The 17557-nt window shown below is 39.6% G+C and overlaps 2 protein-coding genes across 2 annotated transcripts in view; both read right to left on the bottom strand.

Moving 5' to 3' along the window:
- Window positions 1-3219: 3219 nt before the first annotated feature.
- On the bottom strand, window positions 3220-13775 carry kcmf1 (potassium channel modulatory factor 1). Its single transcript, XM_028601461.1, has 7 exons — window positions 13535-13775; window positions 11025-11192; window positions 10606-10745; window positions 5838-5939; window positions 5541-5724; window positions 4721-5015; window positions 3220-3978 (listed from the first exon to the last, which is right to left on the bottom strand). Exons 1-7 carry the CDS (start codon window positions 13548-13550, stop codon window positions 3714-3716), a joined length of 1170 nt encoding a protein of 389 aa, XP_028457262.1. The 5' UTR covers window positions 13551-13775; the 3' UTR covers window positions 3220-3713.
- A 1033-nt stretch (window positions 13776-14808) lies between these two features.
- The window catches only part of itga1 (integrin, alpha 1), a 45781-nt gene continuing 43032 nt past the window's right edge, over window positions 14809-17557 (bottom strand). Inside the window, exons 28-30 of the mRNA XM_028601919.1 lie at window positions 17323-17418; window positions 17104-17217; window positions 14809-16843 (exon numbers count right to left, since the gene is read on the bottom strand). Of these exons, the coding sequence (XP_028457720.1) occupies window positions 16787-16843; window positions 17104-17217; window positions 17323-17418 (267 nt within the window). The 3' untranslated portion in view covers window positions 14809-16786. The remainder of the gene's footprint in view (window positions 16844-17103; window positions 17218-17322; window positions 17419-17557) is intronic.

Raw genomic sequence — 17557 nt, 5'->3', positions numbered from 1 at the left:
TCAATCTCTGACTGACTGTAGCCTATTTTGATCCTCTTTCAGATGAATAACTGTGACTTTGCATCATGAATAGTATATTATTTTGAATGTAATCTAGAAGGGTCGGGACCTTTTTTGAATGTAATCTATCTTGAGGGTGGGTGGGGTGGGGAGAGCGTTGATGACTTTTTTGTAAATATATGGTAAATGAAAAAAAGATTACAGTTTTCATTCCTGTGCAGATAACAAATTTTACTTACTGTGTGATTACAAAGAGAGTGTATGTTGTATGTGTTTGTGACTAATGTCTCGAGAATGTGTGTGTGTGTGTGTGTGTGTGTGTGTGTGTGTGTGTGTGTGTGTGTGTGTGTGTGTGTGTGTGTGTGTGTGCTCTCCTGGCAGACTGCTTTAATCAGCCAGATCTATCAATCAATTCAATGCTTTGTGCATCATGTGAGTAGCTTATCCACAATTAATGGAAATGTTCCTTGTGATACTGTGCATTTAATAAAGGTGGTATGTCTTACAATATGCTTTGTGTCCTCACGATTCTTTGTGTCTATTCAAAATTTGAAGAAGTACTGTACTTAAGTACAGTTTTGAGATTGGCTACTTTACCGGAGTATATCCTCCTTCATATTTCTATTCCCCTACATTTCAGAGGGAAATGCAATACATATTGACAGCTTTAGTTACTTTACAGATTAAGATTTGACATTAAGCTTATAAACTACACTGCATTGTTAAAGATAAAACCAGTTCCCAATCTTTTGGGCTTGTAACTAGTAGTGGCCCCTTGACATGTTTCAGATGTCTCTGAGTTGTTTGCATTTAAACTTCTTAAATTGTTTCTTTTTTTATTAACTGTTTGAGGCCCGAAGAAGTAAAAGTATCCAATATTTCACATAAAAAGCAAAGGTTAAAGGGAAAATGCAAATGTGACCGCTTTTAATTTATCTTGTAAATTGTAACCCTTTTTGTACATTTAATCTGACATCTTTCTATATTAATACAATTTTATTATTTTACTTTTAATGCAGTGTTTGCAGCATTTGGCTGAGCATCCAACCAGAGGGCTGGATTTTGTAAAAACAATCCCAGTCAGCCAGCATTCCAAATTTATATAAATTAGTTCTGCTCTCTGGACAATCTGAACACCACACACACACTCTGGCAGATTGTCTGCTAAGGTGTGATTGACATTCAGTCTGTGTTTGGCCTTTGGGAGTGGGCTACTTTAAAAAGAAATCAACATGTGTCATGAAAGGTATCCCATTGGCACCATTTGCTTCTAACAATAACTACTAAGGAGTGACAAAGACAGCTGCCTGTATGACCTCTCTCTCTCTTGCACACACACACAGTTGCAATTGTGCTGGGGTGTATGTTCATTTCTGTGGTATTATATTGTCACAGTTGCCACATACAAGTTTAAAGACTGAAGGATTAAGCTAACCTACCTTGGTGTAGTGCAATGCTAGTGGTACGGAGCTCCACCCTCTACTCAGGCGGCTGGGCCAGTCCATCCAGAGCGTCTTCCTTAACAGATTTATCTTGTGTCTTTCATGAGGGGGGGGGTCACCTACTGACACTCTAAGGGAAGCTTCAGTGTGTCTGCTGCAGGAAGAATAAATATAATATATAATGCAACCGCCCTTTTGTCTCTCATTCATTAACACCCCTCTACTAACCAAAAATAATAAATACTAATTAATTGAGTACATACATTTGATTATTGCTTTTGCTGGTTTGATCATTCTTACTTAATGTCTGCGCTCACACTATATTCTTATATGATGTATGCTGTATATGTTGTAACCCTAACCCATACGTACTGATCTTGTTTTTAGAGAATTCAAGCTTAACACATTACTTTTGACTCCATGTAGCATTTATGAGCTGTAAAACATGTAATTCATGTTTTATAACACACTATAGTTGTAATCTGTTGACATTTGTGACTGCGTTTATTAATGTACAGTATTTGTCAAGTTCTCTGCTGAAGACATTTTATATTTGTACACCAGTTTTACTACATTATTATTCATTATGTTTATACAGCAGCTCCACTTATGGGTCTCCACAGGAGGAGTTAGAGTTGTTGACAAACACATATAGAACATTTATATCTGCTTACAACTACATATTAGTGTGTTATAAACTTATGTTTATATACTTATAAATGCTTAATAAAAGGGTTAAAGTAATGTGTTAGAGGCTGAAGAGTTGTAAATGTCTGCATGCTCTCTCTTTCTAGCAGACAAAGATTTTAAGTTGACGTACCAACAGATTATGAAATCGTGCCGGCTAAACAAAAACATCTGTGGAATCACAACAACACAAGGTGCAAAAGTGTGACGGTCTCTTGGTTTCATCAAAAGCTGTGCGCAGTTTATATTTATTTTATTCTAAATTTACATTTAAAAAAATGTCTACCCATGTCTAAGAACCATTATGAAAGTTAACGCACAAATTCAATATACATCTCATTATTTTTTACACAGAGGGTAAAAGTATAGGCATGAAGGTGGCATGATTCATATCAAGGCTCAAAAGATCCAGAAAAACAAACATGAATAAATAGAAAGTGCTAACCTTAGCAGAAAAAAATAAGATTGCCTTCTCTTAAAAACAAACAGAATTGCAGTTTGGAAAGTCTCAAACTCCCGTTAACCAGCAAAGAAATTCAATGAAGCCATCTAAAGAACGTGGTCTGACACTGGGCCTGTACATAAGCAGAGTGAATGCCAGAAACTAGTGTGAAGGAGCAATGGACATACTGTAGCTGGGCGCCTGCACTTATCTATAAATTATGAAGTATACTGTGCCTAAACAGTTTATTACTAAACATCTAGGAAAACAATTGAGAGGAAAGCTCTCTTTTCTTCTGTTCTTAGTATTCATCCGATGCATGTAGTCGTAGCTCTGCAGCAATCGACATATTCAGACAGTCGTCACAGAGAAAAGGTGTTCCGGAGCTGAGACACACACTGCAGCACTTCTTCTGAAAGCTACTGCAGAATCCATTTGTTTTCTCTTCATTATATAAAAACCCGAACAAAATATATTGTTAGAGTTCAATTTCTGCATATCAGTTATGTAAACTACTCAATTTCCAATACTTAACCATGTTTGAAATAGCCATTTAAAAACAGTTGAAAGCTTTGGGATATCTTTTTAAAAGTTTTAATGACAATGTCATTAAAAGTCATGCACGCTGCAAATAACTGCATGCAGTAGTTATGGTAACCCATCCAAGCACTTTTTATTTATTAATAGTCATAAACACACACACAGCAGCTTCATCAGAGGAGCCTTTGCCCTCTTGACTTTTGAATGTGGATTATTTATATGGAGAGCCATTTGCATGTCACAGGAAGCAAAGGTCTGCCACAGCTGCCTGTAACATTTACCTGATAAAGAAAAGAAACGTTATGTGGATTGATTATCAACTTCATATATATTTTATATATATATAGATTTATATATTTCTCTTGTCTTGCTCGCTCACTCAGTTGCTTTTGCGCACTCGCACATTTATCCCACTTGCTCTCATTTATTTTTGTTTACAATGTAACAAAAATGGTGACAGGCCTGAAATTACAATCACCAAAAACAAACTCAGAAAATAGAGAAGAGAGAAAGGAGGGTGAGGCCAGGGAGGACTGCTGCTGTTTGCTGCCCATCACTGACAGTTGCAGCAGAGAGGACACAGTCTGCTTGATCCTCGGACATCAAAGAGGCGGCGGCGGAGGCTCCTTCCCCGTAGAGCTGCGCTCTCTAAGCTGGAGGTTCTCCAACGCCACATCTAAAGGCATGATATCCACGCAGCCCATGGCTCCAAAGTCGGCGAAGTCTCGGCGCTCTTCCTCGTCAGAAGAAGAGCTCTCTTCGTGCATCAGCGTGGACAAAAGCAGCTCCTGTACATACAGGCTGCGGTCGGCGCGCTCTCCTTCTAGAAACTGCCGCTCTGCTTCGGACATCTTAGGTTCATTCAACCTGGAGAAAATAGTTAACATTACATTTCAATACATTCAGATGATACACTTCTTCAGTTTGAATGTTTTTTTTTTTCCAACTGCAACAGAGTAACTTACAAACATAATGTCCAGATTTTCCTGTCTCGAAGATCATTTTAAGCACACATGATCATTGTTACATTGTTCTTAAAGGGATACGCCACCGTTTGTTGAAATAGTGCTTATCACGGTCTACCCTGGCTGTAGATAGGTGGGCCAACGCATTTTTTGTGCATGCATTGTTTTAGTCCGGTGAAACACCGGCAGTGCCGCCGCTAGTTAACTTAGCGTAGTGAATGGAATCCTATGTTGCTGGTTAGCATGTTGTGCGTAAAAGTGAGCCAACAAAAGACAAAAAAAAAACACCTAATTACCTGCACTGAGACAAAAAATGCTTTGGCCCACCTATCTACAGCCGGGGTAGACCGTGAAAAGCCCTATTTCAACAAACGGTGGCGTATTCCTTTAAAGTGCCGTTACCACATTTATTAATGGGTAGTTTTTCACCAGTTAATAACAAAACAATACATAACCAACAGTATTACTAGAAACTTGGTGCAGGCAGGCAGCCATCAAAAGAACAGTACAGCATATTAGCTTACCAAAATAAAACTTCATTTTCCAGTCAACAACATCAACATCATCATCATCATCCATTGTGTTCACTAACTGTTGAACTGTTTTAACCCAAACTATAGAAAAGAGCAACTGGCCCCACTCACCGTGCTAATAGGAACTGGGAGCTGTGGGACGAGGACGAGGGATTGTTTTCACCCACAGTGGCAGTGTTGGCAGTTGCTGTGCTGGGTGGAGGGATGGAGTTGCCAGTGTTGCCCGGGTTGTTGCTGCGTCGTGTCGCGTGGCGACCCGTCTCTACTTGCTGTCGTGCTGCCTGAGCCTGCTGCCGCTCCAACTGCAGTTGCATCTGGAGCTGCTGGAGCTGAGAGGCTGAAGGCCCTGATGAGTTTATTTGCCCCCCTGCTGCGCGCCGCACACCTGACAGCTGAGACAACAACTCTGCGAGAGACAAAACAAATACAGGCGTCACTGTTTACAGTTTCTAAATAAGTCATGATTTCAAAAGACAATCCTGTAGATACCTTTAAGAAGACATTAAGGACAGAGAAAAAAAAGCAAGTGACCAACATGATAAGCTGTTATGGGTTTGGTGGATAGGTTTTCTGCTTTTTGTTTTCTAAATATGATTTAAAAAAAAAAAAAAAAAAAAAAAAAAAAAAAAAAAAAGGTTAGAGATCATCAAATGTACATTAATTTAAAAATATTCCTGACTATTACTTCTCTATTAACACATAGATTGATTACACAGTCACTGATTTCAGACTGTGTGTACGCTGAGGAAAAAGTGATACGAATCCAAAAAGTGTAAAATGCATACAAAAGTGGAAACACTTGAAACATCAAAACACATTTGTGTTTTCACTGTGTCATGTGTTTCACAATATGGAGCAGTTTTGGATTTGGAGTGCATTTTGATAAGGTTTGTGCTCATGTGTGTTTTGTCCTTATAGACCTGATTCTCACCTGCGATTGGGTCCATTGCTTCCCTGTTACTGGGGGTGTAGGTGGAGCTCTGTGATGAGGAGGATGAAAGTCCACCCGTGGAGCCGCTAGTAAAGTGCATATTTGTCCGTCGTGCTCTGGGACCGCCCAGTCCTCGGCCAGGGTGGAACATCCTGCGTACATGTCGAACACTGCTGGACTCATCGTAAACGAGCACGGTTAAGGATAAATGCAGTCATGTGACAAGCAGTGTGGTATCAAAATTTTTTTAAACATTTTTGTAAACAAATCATCTCTATGCAGACACTGAAAGGATATTAAATCTCTTGGCGCTCTGTGTTCAAGTGTGAGGTGAGCTGTAAAATCATCTGTGACGTGGTTGGGGTCCCCTCCTGGCAAGGCAGCACATATTGGACAGATCTGAGAGAGAGAGAGAGAGAGAGAGAGAGAGAGAGAGAGAGAGAGAGAGAGAGAGAGAGAGAGAGAGAGAGAGAGAGAGAGAGAGAGAGAAATAAATGTAAACCTTAACTTTACCTAAGTGATAACAGCGTGTAGTTCCTTTTTTAGCAACAGTTTGCTGTATTTGCAATCGTTACACGTCGTATATCTTCCAGGATGTTAGTATCCCTTCTTTGTCCTTTCTCACAGAAAGAGTTTTTGGTTCACACTAAAATCGCCGTCAGTGTTCACTTAGGTTCCGTAGTGCAGACGGCTCTGCAGAGTTGTTGACTTCATAAACAGCTGAAGGAACGGGAGTGCGCCACTGCTGAATGTATGTAGCAGAAACCCCTAGTGAAGTTCCCCTTTAAGATTAAATGGGTGTACCAGTTTTTATTCACCACATATTGTTCATTTCTTACACTTTTTTTCCCCCCACATATATTTCATGCCTGTCTCATTCTATTTTAGCTGTTTATGTATTCTCTTTAACAGATGTTTTAACTGTTGGTTAAGTTTTTTATATAAAGCACTTTAAATTGCCTTGTTGCTGAAATTTGCTATACAAATGAAGCTGCTTTGCCTGCCAATATAAACAGATTGTACATGGGACAATAAGGACCTTTATTGGCGGAGCAATTTTGACCGAAGAATGCCTTAAAGAGGTACATCACCTTGTCTCTTTTGTGTACGTAGTAGTATCATTTAACTGTGGTTAAAAAAATATTATCACAGACATTTTATAGGAAAAAAAACAAACAATTAAGACAATAAGGGGCAGATTAATCAATGAAAAATAATAATCATTAATTGAAACCCTAAATTAAAAGGTGAATAGGCAGCAGTACTGTGGTGTCTGCACACACTGCATGGCAGACCATAACACTGTATTCATACAGAACATTTCACCATAGGCAAGTCCATTAAGGCAAAATTACTACAGATCACAATCTGTTGCCTGTATCAAAGCACATATACTGTACACACCAGTCTATTGTGCATAGGGCTGGGCGATATGGACCAAAAGTCATATCCCGATATATTTTGGCTGAATATCGATATACGATATATATCCCGATATTTTTTTCCGCAAAGTGAGAGCAAATGTTCAGTCAAAGCCAAAATCAAATATGACATGTCACAAGTAGTTTCATAGAAACAGTTGCAAAATCAAATAAATAATAAACCGGTTTCTTCACCTGGTTCATGATTAAATGCTCAGCTGTTCAAATAATAAAATGTAAACCTAAATACTGTATAACAGGAGTACCTTTTTTGAAATCAAAGCTCCATATTTGTGATTCGTTCCAAAGGTCAATTAAGCTTTTGATATTAATATAATCTACTTTGTTCAAAATGTAATGCCTCATGCCTGTAAGCCTAGGTTTATAGTCCCATTCTTCCACTTGATACTGCTTCCACTTAAGTAAACTAAAAGATGAACTATCGACTACAAAACAAAGAAACTAATTAATGTGTTAATACAAAGAATATTTATTATGATCGGTTCACAGATCTGAGTCCAAACGGAAACTTCACCCTTCTGAACTAAGAGTTTCTGCTTCAAGGTGAAGTTTAAAACAGACTGAAATGTCCAGGCTCATTCCTCCACTATTTATTTCTGTATGTATTTATGCGTTACATGTAATTTTAACGGGCACTGAGCTCCAGATCCTGCAGCTGCAGACGGTCTCTGCTGCCCCGCTGTAGCTTCTCTCCGTCCGCCTGCCGCCGGCAAACTTATTGGAACTTTCCGCCGATATCGACATACAGGTCGTCCTGGACTACGTGTAAGATCCTACCGATCACCACTCTGTCTTTGGCTGGTCCGATTTGGATCAGCGGGGACCCAGCGCAGCAGCGAGGCAAAGCTGTGTTTTTCCCGGGGGAAGAGACGCTGCGGCCGGCCACGGAGCTCTCAGCCTCCCGCTGCCGCCGGAGCTCAGGTTGCTGGTCGAAGGCGGCATACATAATCATAAAACACATTGTCACCTGTTAAATGTTATTCATTGCTGTTTGTTCTTTTCATTTCCTCTAACGAACATAATTAAGCAGTACAAAAGTCCGGCATCTTTAGCGTTGATCTGAATGCTTCGGACCCCTGTTCCAAGATGGCGGCGGTTTTGACGTATGTTTAGAACTTCAAGGCGACATCTGTGTATATATCTATGGGAGCAAGGATCACATTTGAACTATATCGATATATGCGATATGGTCTAATTCCATATCTCATTTAAAAATATATCGATATATTTTTTATATCGATATATCGCCCAGCCCTAATTGTGCATCAACATTCTCAATGTAAAACCCCAGCATTAACTGCCATATGCAAACACAGCAACAGGTTACAGATACATAAGGCTGGGTATTGTTCAGAATCTTTTGATCCGGTGCCAATTTCGATACCTCAGTTTCGATGCCGATTCCTAACGATACTTTTTTTCGATACCATGTTTTAAAATCCATTTCAACATCAACAAAAATACATTAAACACAAAGTTTTTATTTGTCACCTTAATTGTGAATCAAAACAGTTATCAAAATTAAAAAATTCTGGTAAAACTGCTCACTCAGAGTAACATTAATAAAAGTGCCTTGCAAGCTCAGCCTGTCAGTCAGTCATCAGGGCAGAGAAACCACTCTCTGTGACTTCAACAAAACTGCAGACAGTTTACTACGTCCGCACCTCTCCGTGTGCGTGTGTCGGTCGGAGCTCTGCGTCAATATCGAATATTTTTTTCGATACCATAAAAGTATCGACGTTCGGTACCCAGCCCTACAGATACACTTCCTCTAACTGTTTTCTTGTTTTGTTCATCAATGAAAAAAATATTTAAAAGATAAGTATAGCATTGTTCTACATTTTCATTACTGTCAATGAATGAGTACATCTTACTTCACTGTGCCATAGCGCTTCATTGTTGGCACTGTACTTTATTATGAGTCAATCCAACATATACCATCCTGCTGCTGTAAATACTCATTAGCGCACCAAATGTGCACAAATTAATCTACAGCCAAAAATAGTCCTAAGCAAATGCAACATTTACTCCTGTGGAGTATCATTTGCGAACAACTACAGTACTCAGCTGTTTTAGGTTTTAGCTGTTCCTCATTAGGAACAAATGGCCTTGGTGCTGATTGCACAGACCGGGTTGGGAGGTTGTGAAGTATTAAGAGATGCAATAATTGTTGATTTTGATCTTATCATGGACTTTGTTGATACTAAGAGGAGCATAGAATAAAGCCAGCCTTATCTTTTAAAGACCCTCACTTTTACACAATGGCACATCTCGCATAGCGACTTGGTTTCACTTGGCAAAGGTGGTAGCCTGGGTAACCCCTGACGAACTTCCGGCAAATTTGAGATTTGCTCTGCAAGTCAGTCTGGCGAAGAGCCCATTCAAACCCATTTCCAATGTCCTCAAAATTGAGGCACCAATCACAACCACTGAGGCGGGCTTTACACCAATCACAACCGTTGAGGCGGGCTTTACGCGGCGAGGATAGCGCAGCGACGGCGAGCAGCTTTTTGTTTACATTCAACATGACGGCTACCGAAGCCGTGCTTCACGTGCCCGGCCATGACCGGCAGGTCAGTCTGACTTATGCCGATTTCATGCCGGTCAATGCTACAATTAACTTAAAACATAAGTTATAAGAGTTACAGTTCTCAAGGACGCACGCACACACGGACAGAGACACCGTCTCTTTTTCCTTTCTCTCAACTTCTCCGCCACATGTGGCGCATACCCGCTCACGGTGTGAAGTGCGTGTCCGCGCTATTCTTGCACATGTAGGGAACTTCATGAATTAACCTGCAACATGTCAGCTGTTTGGAAATTCTTCAGCGTGTGTGCAGAAGATAACAAGTTTGCAATATGCTACACCTGCAAGGAAAAAGTAGGGCGTGGAGGGACGACACCAAAAACCAAAATCAAATTTTTTTTAGTTGTATATTGGATGTGAAAAGCGTTGCCCTGATCCGGATCGTTGGTCTGATTGGTTGAAGGACTATCCAATGCGCCCAGAGGCATTTGAGCGGCGTCCGTTGGTGACGCCCCTTTGGAAATGAACTGTCAATGAACCTTTCCCAGACCCACTCTCAGTTACAACTGAGAAGGGTCTGGTGTCAACCAGGCTACAAAGGTGGTCAACTGGAAGACAAATACTACTAGTTGGCTCTACCTGTGGACCCCACCCACACGTCCATCACTGCTAGTAGAGCTGCCAATGCCTGACAGACTACCTACTGGCCAACCAGGAAGGTGTCAGCACTGCCAGCAGCTGTCTGACCCTCTGCCTTGCCTTTGCTCAGTTTAGTCAGCAGAGAACACTCATAAAAATCCTTCTCTAACAAATAATCCATAAAAGTCCTCCGCTTGTACATTCTGGGAAGTCATTTTAGCTGACTAAAGTGCAGCGCTCAACTGCAATAGCAGACTGAACTGAAGTGATGCAGACAGACAAAATAATATATACAAAAATATATAACCCTGCATCTTAAGACTTCAATATAAAAACATCAGTGGATGGCAGAAGTAAACTAGCCTACTAGAGCTGTCTACACCAACAAAGACAAGATTTTAACATATTGAAACTATAAACTTGTGCCACGATCACTTAAGGTGTGCAGTATACTCACCACCTCTGTGGAAGTCTCTGCATGTTCTGAGGTGACATGCTCCTGCAGGGATGTCTCTGTGTAGCCCATCTTGCCACAGTAAGGACATGTGAATGACTGGGGTTGCTCTACTGAAAAAGAGTCTCCTCCATAATACAAGTCTGCAGGAGGACAGTAAACAGAACAAATGTTATTGTTTGTCAATCAATATCGTAATTATTAATGCAAATACAACAGCCTCAGACCTCAGTACAAAACCCAAGCTTAAAAATTATATTACTCATGATTGCAATCATGATGAATTATTTGTAATCACACAGACAGCAGGCTACATTGAAGACATAAAATACAATAATCATTGCATGACACAGGCATGATGAATTTGTGTATGATCAGTTAGCCACACAAGTTTCTGTCTGGGCTTTCAGGTAGGTCCTTACCATAGTCTACCCTGGTTAATATACACTGCATGGGGTGCTCTGTGGTGTGTCTTGTTGTTGTGGCTCCACTCTCGTAGCACGATGCGCACAGGTCGTAGTCGTAGCAAATTAAACACTTAAACCGTCTTCCTCTAAAGTTCCCTTTTAAACATGCATCACAGCTCACACCTGCAAAAGAAAAAAAAAAAAAAAAAAAAAAAGGAAGGAATGTAAAGTCAAATATGTGGACCTGACAATAAAGTTACAAATTCCTTATAACTGTGTCTGCAGGACTGTGAGAAAGCAATCTCTATCTGCAGGCCAGTCTCACTTACATGAGCATGTGTTTTGGAGTGGCACCAACCCACAAGTGCCAGCAATGAAGAACTGGCATTCCAGTGAACTTCGCATGCAAGGTCTCAAAGATGCAACTCAGAGGCATGGCACAAACATTGTGGGGCATCCAAAGGCTGTTTTCGTTACTCATCTATAGCACTGTCCACACATTTCCAGGTAGCATAAAGCTTTATATATTCATCTAGATCTATGAACCAAATTGGTCAAGAGAAAGTAAAGTGGAAAAAACCAAGGCAGCAGACATGTCAGCCATTTATATATTCTCTAACTACTTATTATTATTATTATTATTATTATTATTATTATTCACAAGTCATCATATCAATTATAATTGTATCTCTTTGCTTGTCCACTCTTTACTATGTGATTACAGTGAAGAACTATTCAAGCGCAGGCTCACTACTCGGCAGACACAACCAGTTATTTTCTATGAGACATCATAGTCACCATTACACACAATATTCAAACTCCTGCCTAGCTGACATTTCATTTGAAGGGAATAAAAACACCTTATTTGGCCAACACTGGATAGTAAGTATGCAAGTATTGTGAGAATTTCCATTGATCTGAAGTCTAGCATTCTTTGAAATATAAAGAGAAAATCTCCACATTTTTTGACGAGACCCAGGCCTAAACAAACAAATCAACTGGCAACTTGCAGTTTCAGCTGTATGCCTTAATTAAAAGGTTGGTTGTACAACAGCAGGTTTTACAATGGCTGCCACTGAGTGTCCTCATCTCAAAGGTCTCAAATAGTCTGACCACTAGGGGCAAAATAAATTAACCTGTTACCAAGTACCTTTGTATACCTACTTGAAACAAAATAAAGCAAGTTACTTAAAAGGTCCTATATTATAAAAAAAGAATGATTTTCATGTCATTTTTTATTATAAAGCAGATCGAGGAGCTATGTAAATACTGAGAAAGTATCAATCAACGCTTAGTCCACAGAGAAATGCGCACAGCCCATATTCAGAAACCGTGCATTTAAACGAGCTGTCAGGACAGCTGTGATGTCTCAACTATACTGTATATAAGTAGAAGGTGCCACTACAGTCATTCCCCGGGCGCAATGACGGTGTAGAGATGCAGAGAGCGCAGATGCGGAAGACCTGGAAACACTGATCAATCAGAGCAGACTGGGCATTTCGTGAGGGGGCTTAAAGAGACAGGTGCTAAAATTGATCGTTTTAGACAGAGGGCTATTACAGGTATACTCAGACAGATAGTATGAGAAAAATAAAGTGTTTTTGAACATTAAAGCATGTAAACATGTTCTAGTAGAAACATAAAATACAAGTATGAACCTGAAATTGAGCACAATATGGGACCTTTAAGCATTACCTTTGGTCCTATTGGTGCCATCTTACTGTATTGTGCTCTTGTTGGCATTATAGAACACCGTAGCAACTTCTGAGGCGATTAACCAGGATAACCTCCTGGCTGGTCTGCTAACTAACATTATGTGGTGGATGAAGGGAGCCGAATTTACACTCCAATCTGGTTTTTAGTTAAACATACCGTAACTTAACCCTAGCTAGCTAGTAGCCTGCCAGCTAGCTAACTTAGTGATTGGTTTAAGGTCTGAGGCCTCAGACTTTCTTCTTGATGACAGTGCATTCGCTAACAACAGTAACGTTAGGATGTTTACCAGACGGGACAGTATGACGCGAACATTAGAGCAACGAGCTCATATAATAGCACGTAACCCCAAATATAAGCAAAAGATGAGTATAGCTATAATGGGACATACAATGACACAGCCAATGAGGCTATGAGAGCCAGTATAATCAACATAAAGTCGCAGCTAACCCAACGACTCCCTATGTTAGCACACATTAGCCTGCTCGCTAGCACAGCTAACGCAAGGTAACGCAGTACCTAGCAACGGCTAACTGCTAGGCTCCGCAATGTTGCCGTATCATTGCGAACAGGTTAAGAGAAGTTACAGCCATTTGCTTCAAATTAGAAGATATAACAGATATATGTATGCCAGAGCTGCTGACAGCAAATATGTGTGTTGAGACAAGCCTGAAAACAAGCCGCGAAAAGCGTAACACCCCCTGACTTGAATAGCTAAGCACTTAGCTACGTTAGCAAAGCTAGCTGAGGAGCTAGCTGCTCAGGTAATTTAGCGACCAACCAAGGCGCTGTGTACCTGTTTATCAACTCACCCTCATGTCGGGACATCCTACAAACAGCGGCACAGCCCCGCCTCGGCCTCCCCAGCGCGGTTAACGGGGAACGATACAGTATTTTAGATACTAAACTGATAAAAGCCTTCAACCTCGCCTCTTGTACGAGCAAGATGGATCCGCCAGCAGCTTACAGTTTGTTCTGCTTCCCCTCCTAGAGTGTCACTTATCGCTAAATGTTGCAAAAGAACACTAGGCGGCGCACTTCTACATGAAATCACTCGGGCCGTGACGTCTGTGACCTGGGGCTTTACTGCCCTTATTTTTGCCTCGTAGGAATCTTGCCTCAAGAAATGAATGCCATGTGGTGGATGGGGTTTTTTGTTTTTGTTTTTAAGCAATAAGACGATTTGAAAATACTCTGAACTTTTAATCACGCAAAATGTACTTTCTTTCTTCCTTTCGTTTTTAACTTTATATAGGCTATTTAAATATTCTAATTGAGGGAGGTAGTGGGATTCACAGCGGATTTAAGCAAAGTAAAAATATAACATGAATAAAAACCTTAAAAAAAAGAACAATGGGGAAAGTATGAAGAAATAACACCATGTTTCCACAAATAGCTATAACATAACAATAACAAAGGAAACTGCACTATCTCCCTCTAAGTATAACATGCTTAACATAAAATAATGATAATAGCCTACATTAACTTTTCCAATGTGTATGTTTTCTTTCCTCTATGAACTGATCAAATGTCTTATTTTAAAGGATTTTCAATAAGAGAAGTGGATGCTAAGTAAAAGTGGCATTACGCAGTGTCAGTGTTATATTATTATGTATTATTGTATTACTATTACTGATGCATTAGTTGATGCTTTGTATGTAAACTTTTGATTTGCAAAGTATAGCCATCAAATAAATGTAGTGGCGTAAAAAGTGCAATATTTCTCTCCGAAATGGAGTAGTAGGGAAGTATATAGGAGAATAAAATAAAAATACTAAAGTACACAGCCTACTTAAAAAAAATCCTTAAAATTGTACATACATTTTTATTCATGAATGACAAGAATGATTAAATTGATTATCAAAATGGTTGTTAATACCCGCCATCTGCTAATGTATTTTAAGAGAGAACATTTATACGATGTTACTTTTTCATCTAGGGATGATTATCAGCAGTAAAAGATACTAAGCACTAGTGATTTACATTTAATTGACAGAACTAAAACACAGCAACTTTTACATTCTATCTATTTTACATTAGATATTGTCTAAACAAAAGCAGAATAATTAATGATCTGATGATAAAGTACTTTGTAAAAAGTATTTATTTTTGTACATAAGATTCAGTTCATTGCTGTGCTGATGAGGACACAAACAGTCTGACAAACCAGTGCATTACAATGAAGACTTCACAGCAGTGTAGAAGGCTGGGGTGGAGCTCACAACTCTCACTTTGTGCTTTACTCTGTCTCAGAAGTTAATAGAGGATCTGAGAAAACAATCCCAGACCACCTCAAGTGAACAAAAGGGAGACTTGTGACTCCACCCTCATGCACAAACCTGATGTAGCCATACAACAGTTACACATTCTGTACATACAATGTATTACATGTGCTTCATGTCAACAGTGAAGCGTGAGTGCCGAGGAGTATTTAAAAATCAAAAAGTTACCTCTTATTCTTCTTGCTGTTTTCCCTCAACTTTATTTTATGACAATGAGGGAGAAAGTCGAAAAAAAGAGGCAGAAACCCAGTCTCCCCGATATACAATATAATCTCTTTTAATGCATTGTGTAGCTGTGGACTTCTGGAAAAAAACAAAAATACAGAAAACCTGAAAAAGTAACTTTGTTAGGTAATGTGTACCGCAAATGGGGGGACACTGATCCTGTAGTATGCTAATGCTTTGTGTACATGTAGCTTGTCTACACTACAAGCCACCTACCAGTGAATCCCATTTACTGTATGGCAACTGCTGGTGAATGATGACACATATATATTTCTACATTGGAATACATTTTGCAAACTAAAAAGGTTGAAATCAAAATATGCTACAGTTGTATCTCACCTCAACACAGTAATTCTCCAGGCTTTCAATCAAATACAACCAAACTAGTGGCTACAAACCCTCATCTTCAGTAAATAATAATTATACTTTAATTTTCTCATCAAAATATAACAATATTTACATATTTGCATCGCCTTTGACATTGTGAGATAGGCCAGATCATTTTCTTATACTTAAAATTTTAATGTCATCATTCATGATACTTGTAGCACCTGAGCAAAATCATCTTCTCTGACCTGACTGATTTATGGATAACACCTCTTAAATTACATGAATCATATCAAACAAAATTATGTACATTTTTAAGCTTTACATTTTGGAGCATTTACTTATATTTACAGTGCAATCAAAGATTTGAATATTGCAGGCGCAGCTTTCTGTATCCCTCAGTAACCAATGTGACACTAATTTTCACTTTTAGCATCTGAGATGGGCCAATCTTTCTTTTGTTTTTGAATGGGTTAACTAAGATTAAAAGTATAAAAAAATAAAAGCAGTCAGACTGCACCTCTGCATAAAACAAATCTTGTGTTCAGGTCAGTGTCTATAGCCAACATTTTAAAAATTAAGGATGTGCCATGTTATATTGTAAAAAATGTAGCAAAAATACCAAACAAAAACAAAATACTATAACATGCTAAAAGGTACAGTGTTTCATAAAACTAATCAAGCACATCAGCTTTAAAACAAGAATCTAAGCTATCAGACAGTGTTGCTCCAACACATTAAGTTCACATATTGTGTATGTCTTAGAAGTGAATAGACCTTTGGATGTTGTTGCTGTAATGACATAGAAAGTGAATGTGAGGTTGCTTACCCGACATTGGATCACCATACAGAAAAACCTGAGTACTTTTTTCCTTTGGAACTGGAGCGCAGCTATTGTAGCTCCTATGATTTTGTAAAACTGCTGTATGTAATACAGATATATGCTACTTTGCCAACAGATGCCTGGTAGGCGATGGTTTCTTCCTCCTCCATTGCTTCGCTTCTTGAACGGCTTGACCTGACTTGATGTATACTGTATATAACTGTAACTGTAACTGTGTTTTCCAGGTTTTCGCCACTGTGTCGTAGCACTGAGGTGTCTGTGGGTTTTATGGCGTCTCCTCCGTCTGTCCGACTATCTGTTTAAAAGTCTGCCCGTCACTTTGTACGACCCGATGGCGCTGGAAGCAGTCGGTCACATAGCTGCTTGCTGCTGGATGTCTAGATACCTCAGTCCATCATTTCCTCCTTTGAGTAGTCCCTGGTTTTTCTCTTGAAGAAGCCCATCTGGAGGAGCAGAAAACTCAGTTATAAAACTACCTACTTAAAGTCAATAGGAAAGAAATAGTTTGACATTTTGGGAAATATGCTCATTCCCTTTTCTTGTTGAGAGTTACTGTAAATGAGAAGATCAGTACCACTTTTAGCTAAGCTGAGCGTCTCCTGTTTGTAGCTTCATTGGCTCTGCAGTGAAAAGCTGCCACAGATGGTCACCAGGCATTTGAAGATTTAAAATACTCTGCAGTCAGAGTCAGGAAATATATTACCTTCCAGAGAGCGAAGATGACAAGTGCTAAGATCAGCAGTCCTATCAGGATGCTAATGATGATGATCCAAATAGGGATTCCTCCTAAGCTCTCCTTCGAAACCTGGATTTTCACCTGATTGGCACACACATACAAGAGTAAATGTACACATGCATGCAAACACACACATGCATACAATGACAATATAGGAATACAATACAAAAAAACGTTATGACTTACACTTCTGGTCCTGTCGCTGCTGCTCAGTTCAAACAAGTCTGTGTTTTTGATCGCCAGGGTGGCATTCACCAACATGTACAAGCTGGTAAACTCGCCCTGTAAGATAAATCTCCTTTAAACGTTTGCTTTCCTGTCTATCCATCAGAAAGTCTTCTAGGCAAGTCCCGCCCTACGAAGCAGCTCGATTGGTTGGGGTTAGGCACTGACCTCGAGTGGTTAAGGTTAGGGTAGACGA

This window comes from Perca flavescens, chromosome 16, assembly GCF_004354835.1.
Source record: "Perca flavescens isolate YP-PL-M2 chromosome 16, PFLA_1.0, whole genome shotgun sequence".
NCBI lineage: Eukaryota > Metazoa > Chordata > Actinopteri > Perciformes > Percidae > Perca > Perca flavescens.
The sequence above is the reverse complement of the archived record's forward strand: the minus strand, read 5'-3'. Positions and strand labels throughout refer to the sequence as shown.

What these genes read in the sequence shown, in the direction of transcription:
- kcmf1 (XM_028601461.1), bottom strand. An exon ending in CAGAGACTTCCACAGAGGTG is followed by an intron (nt 5,940 to 10,605) that starts GTGAGTATACTG and finishes TCTCTCTCTCAG; the next exon opens with ATCTGTCCAATATGTGCTGC. An exon ending in ACAGAGCGCCAAGAGATTTA is followed by an intron (nt 5,725 to 5,837) that starts ATATCCTTTCAG and finishes GTGCTCGTTTAC; the next exon opens with GATGAGTCCAGCAGTGTTCG.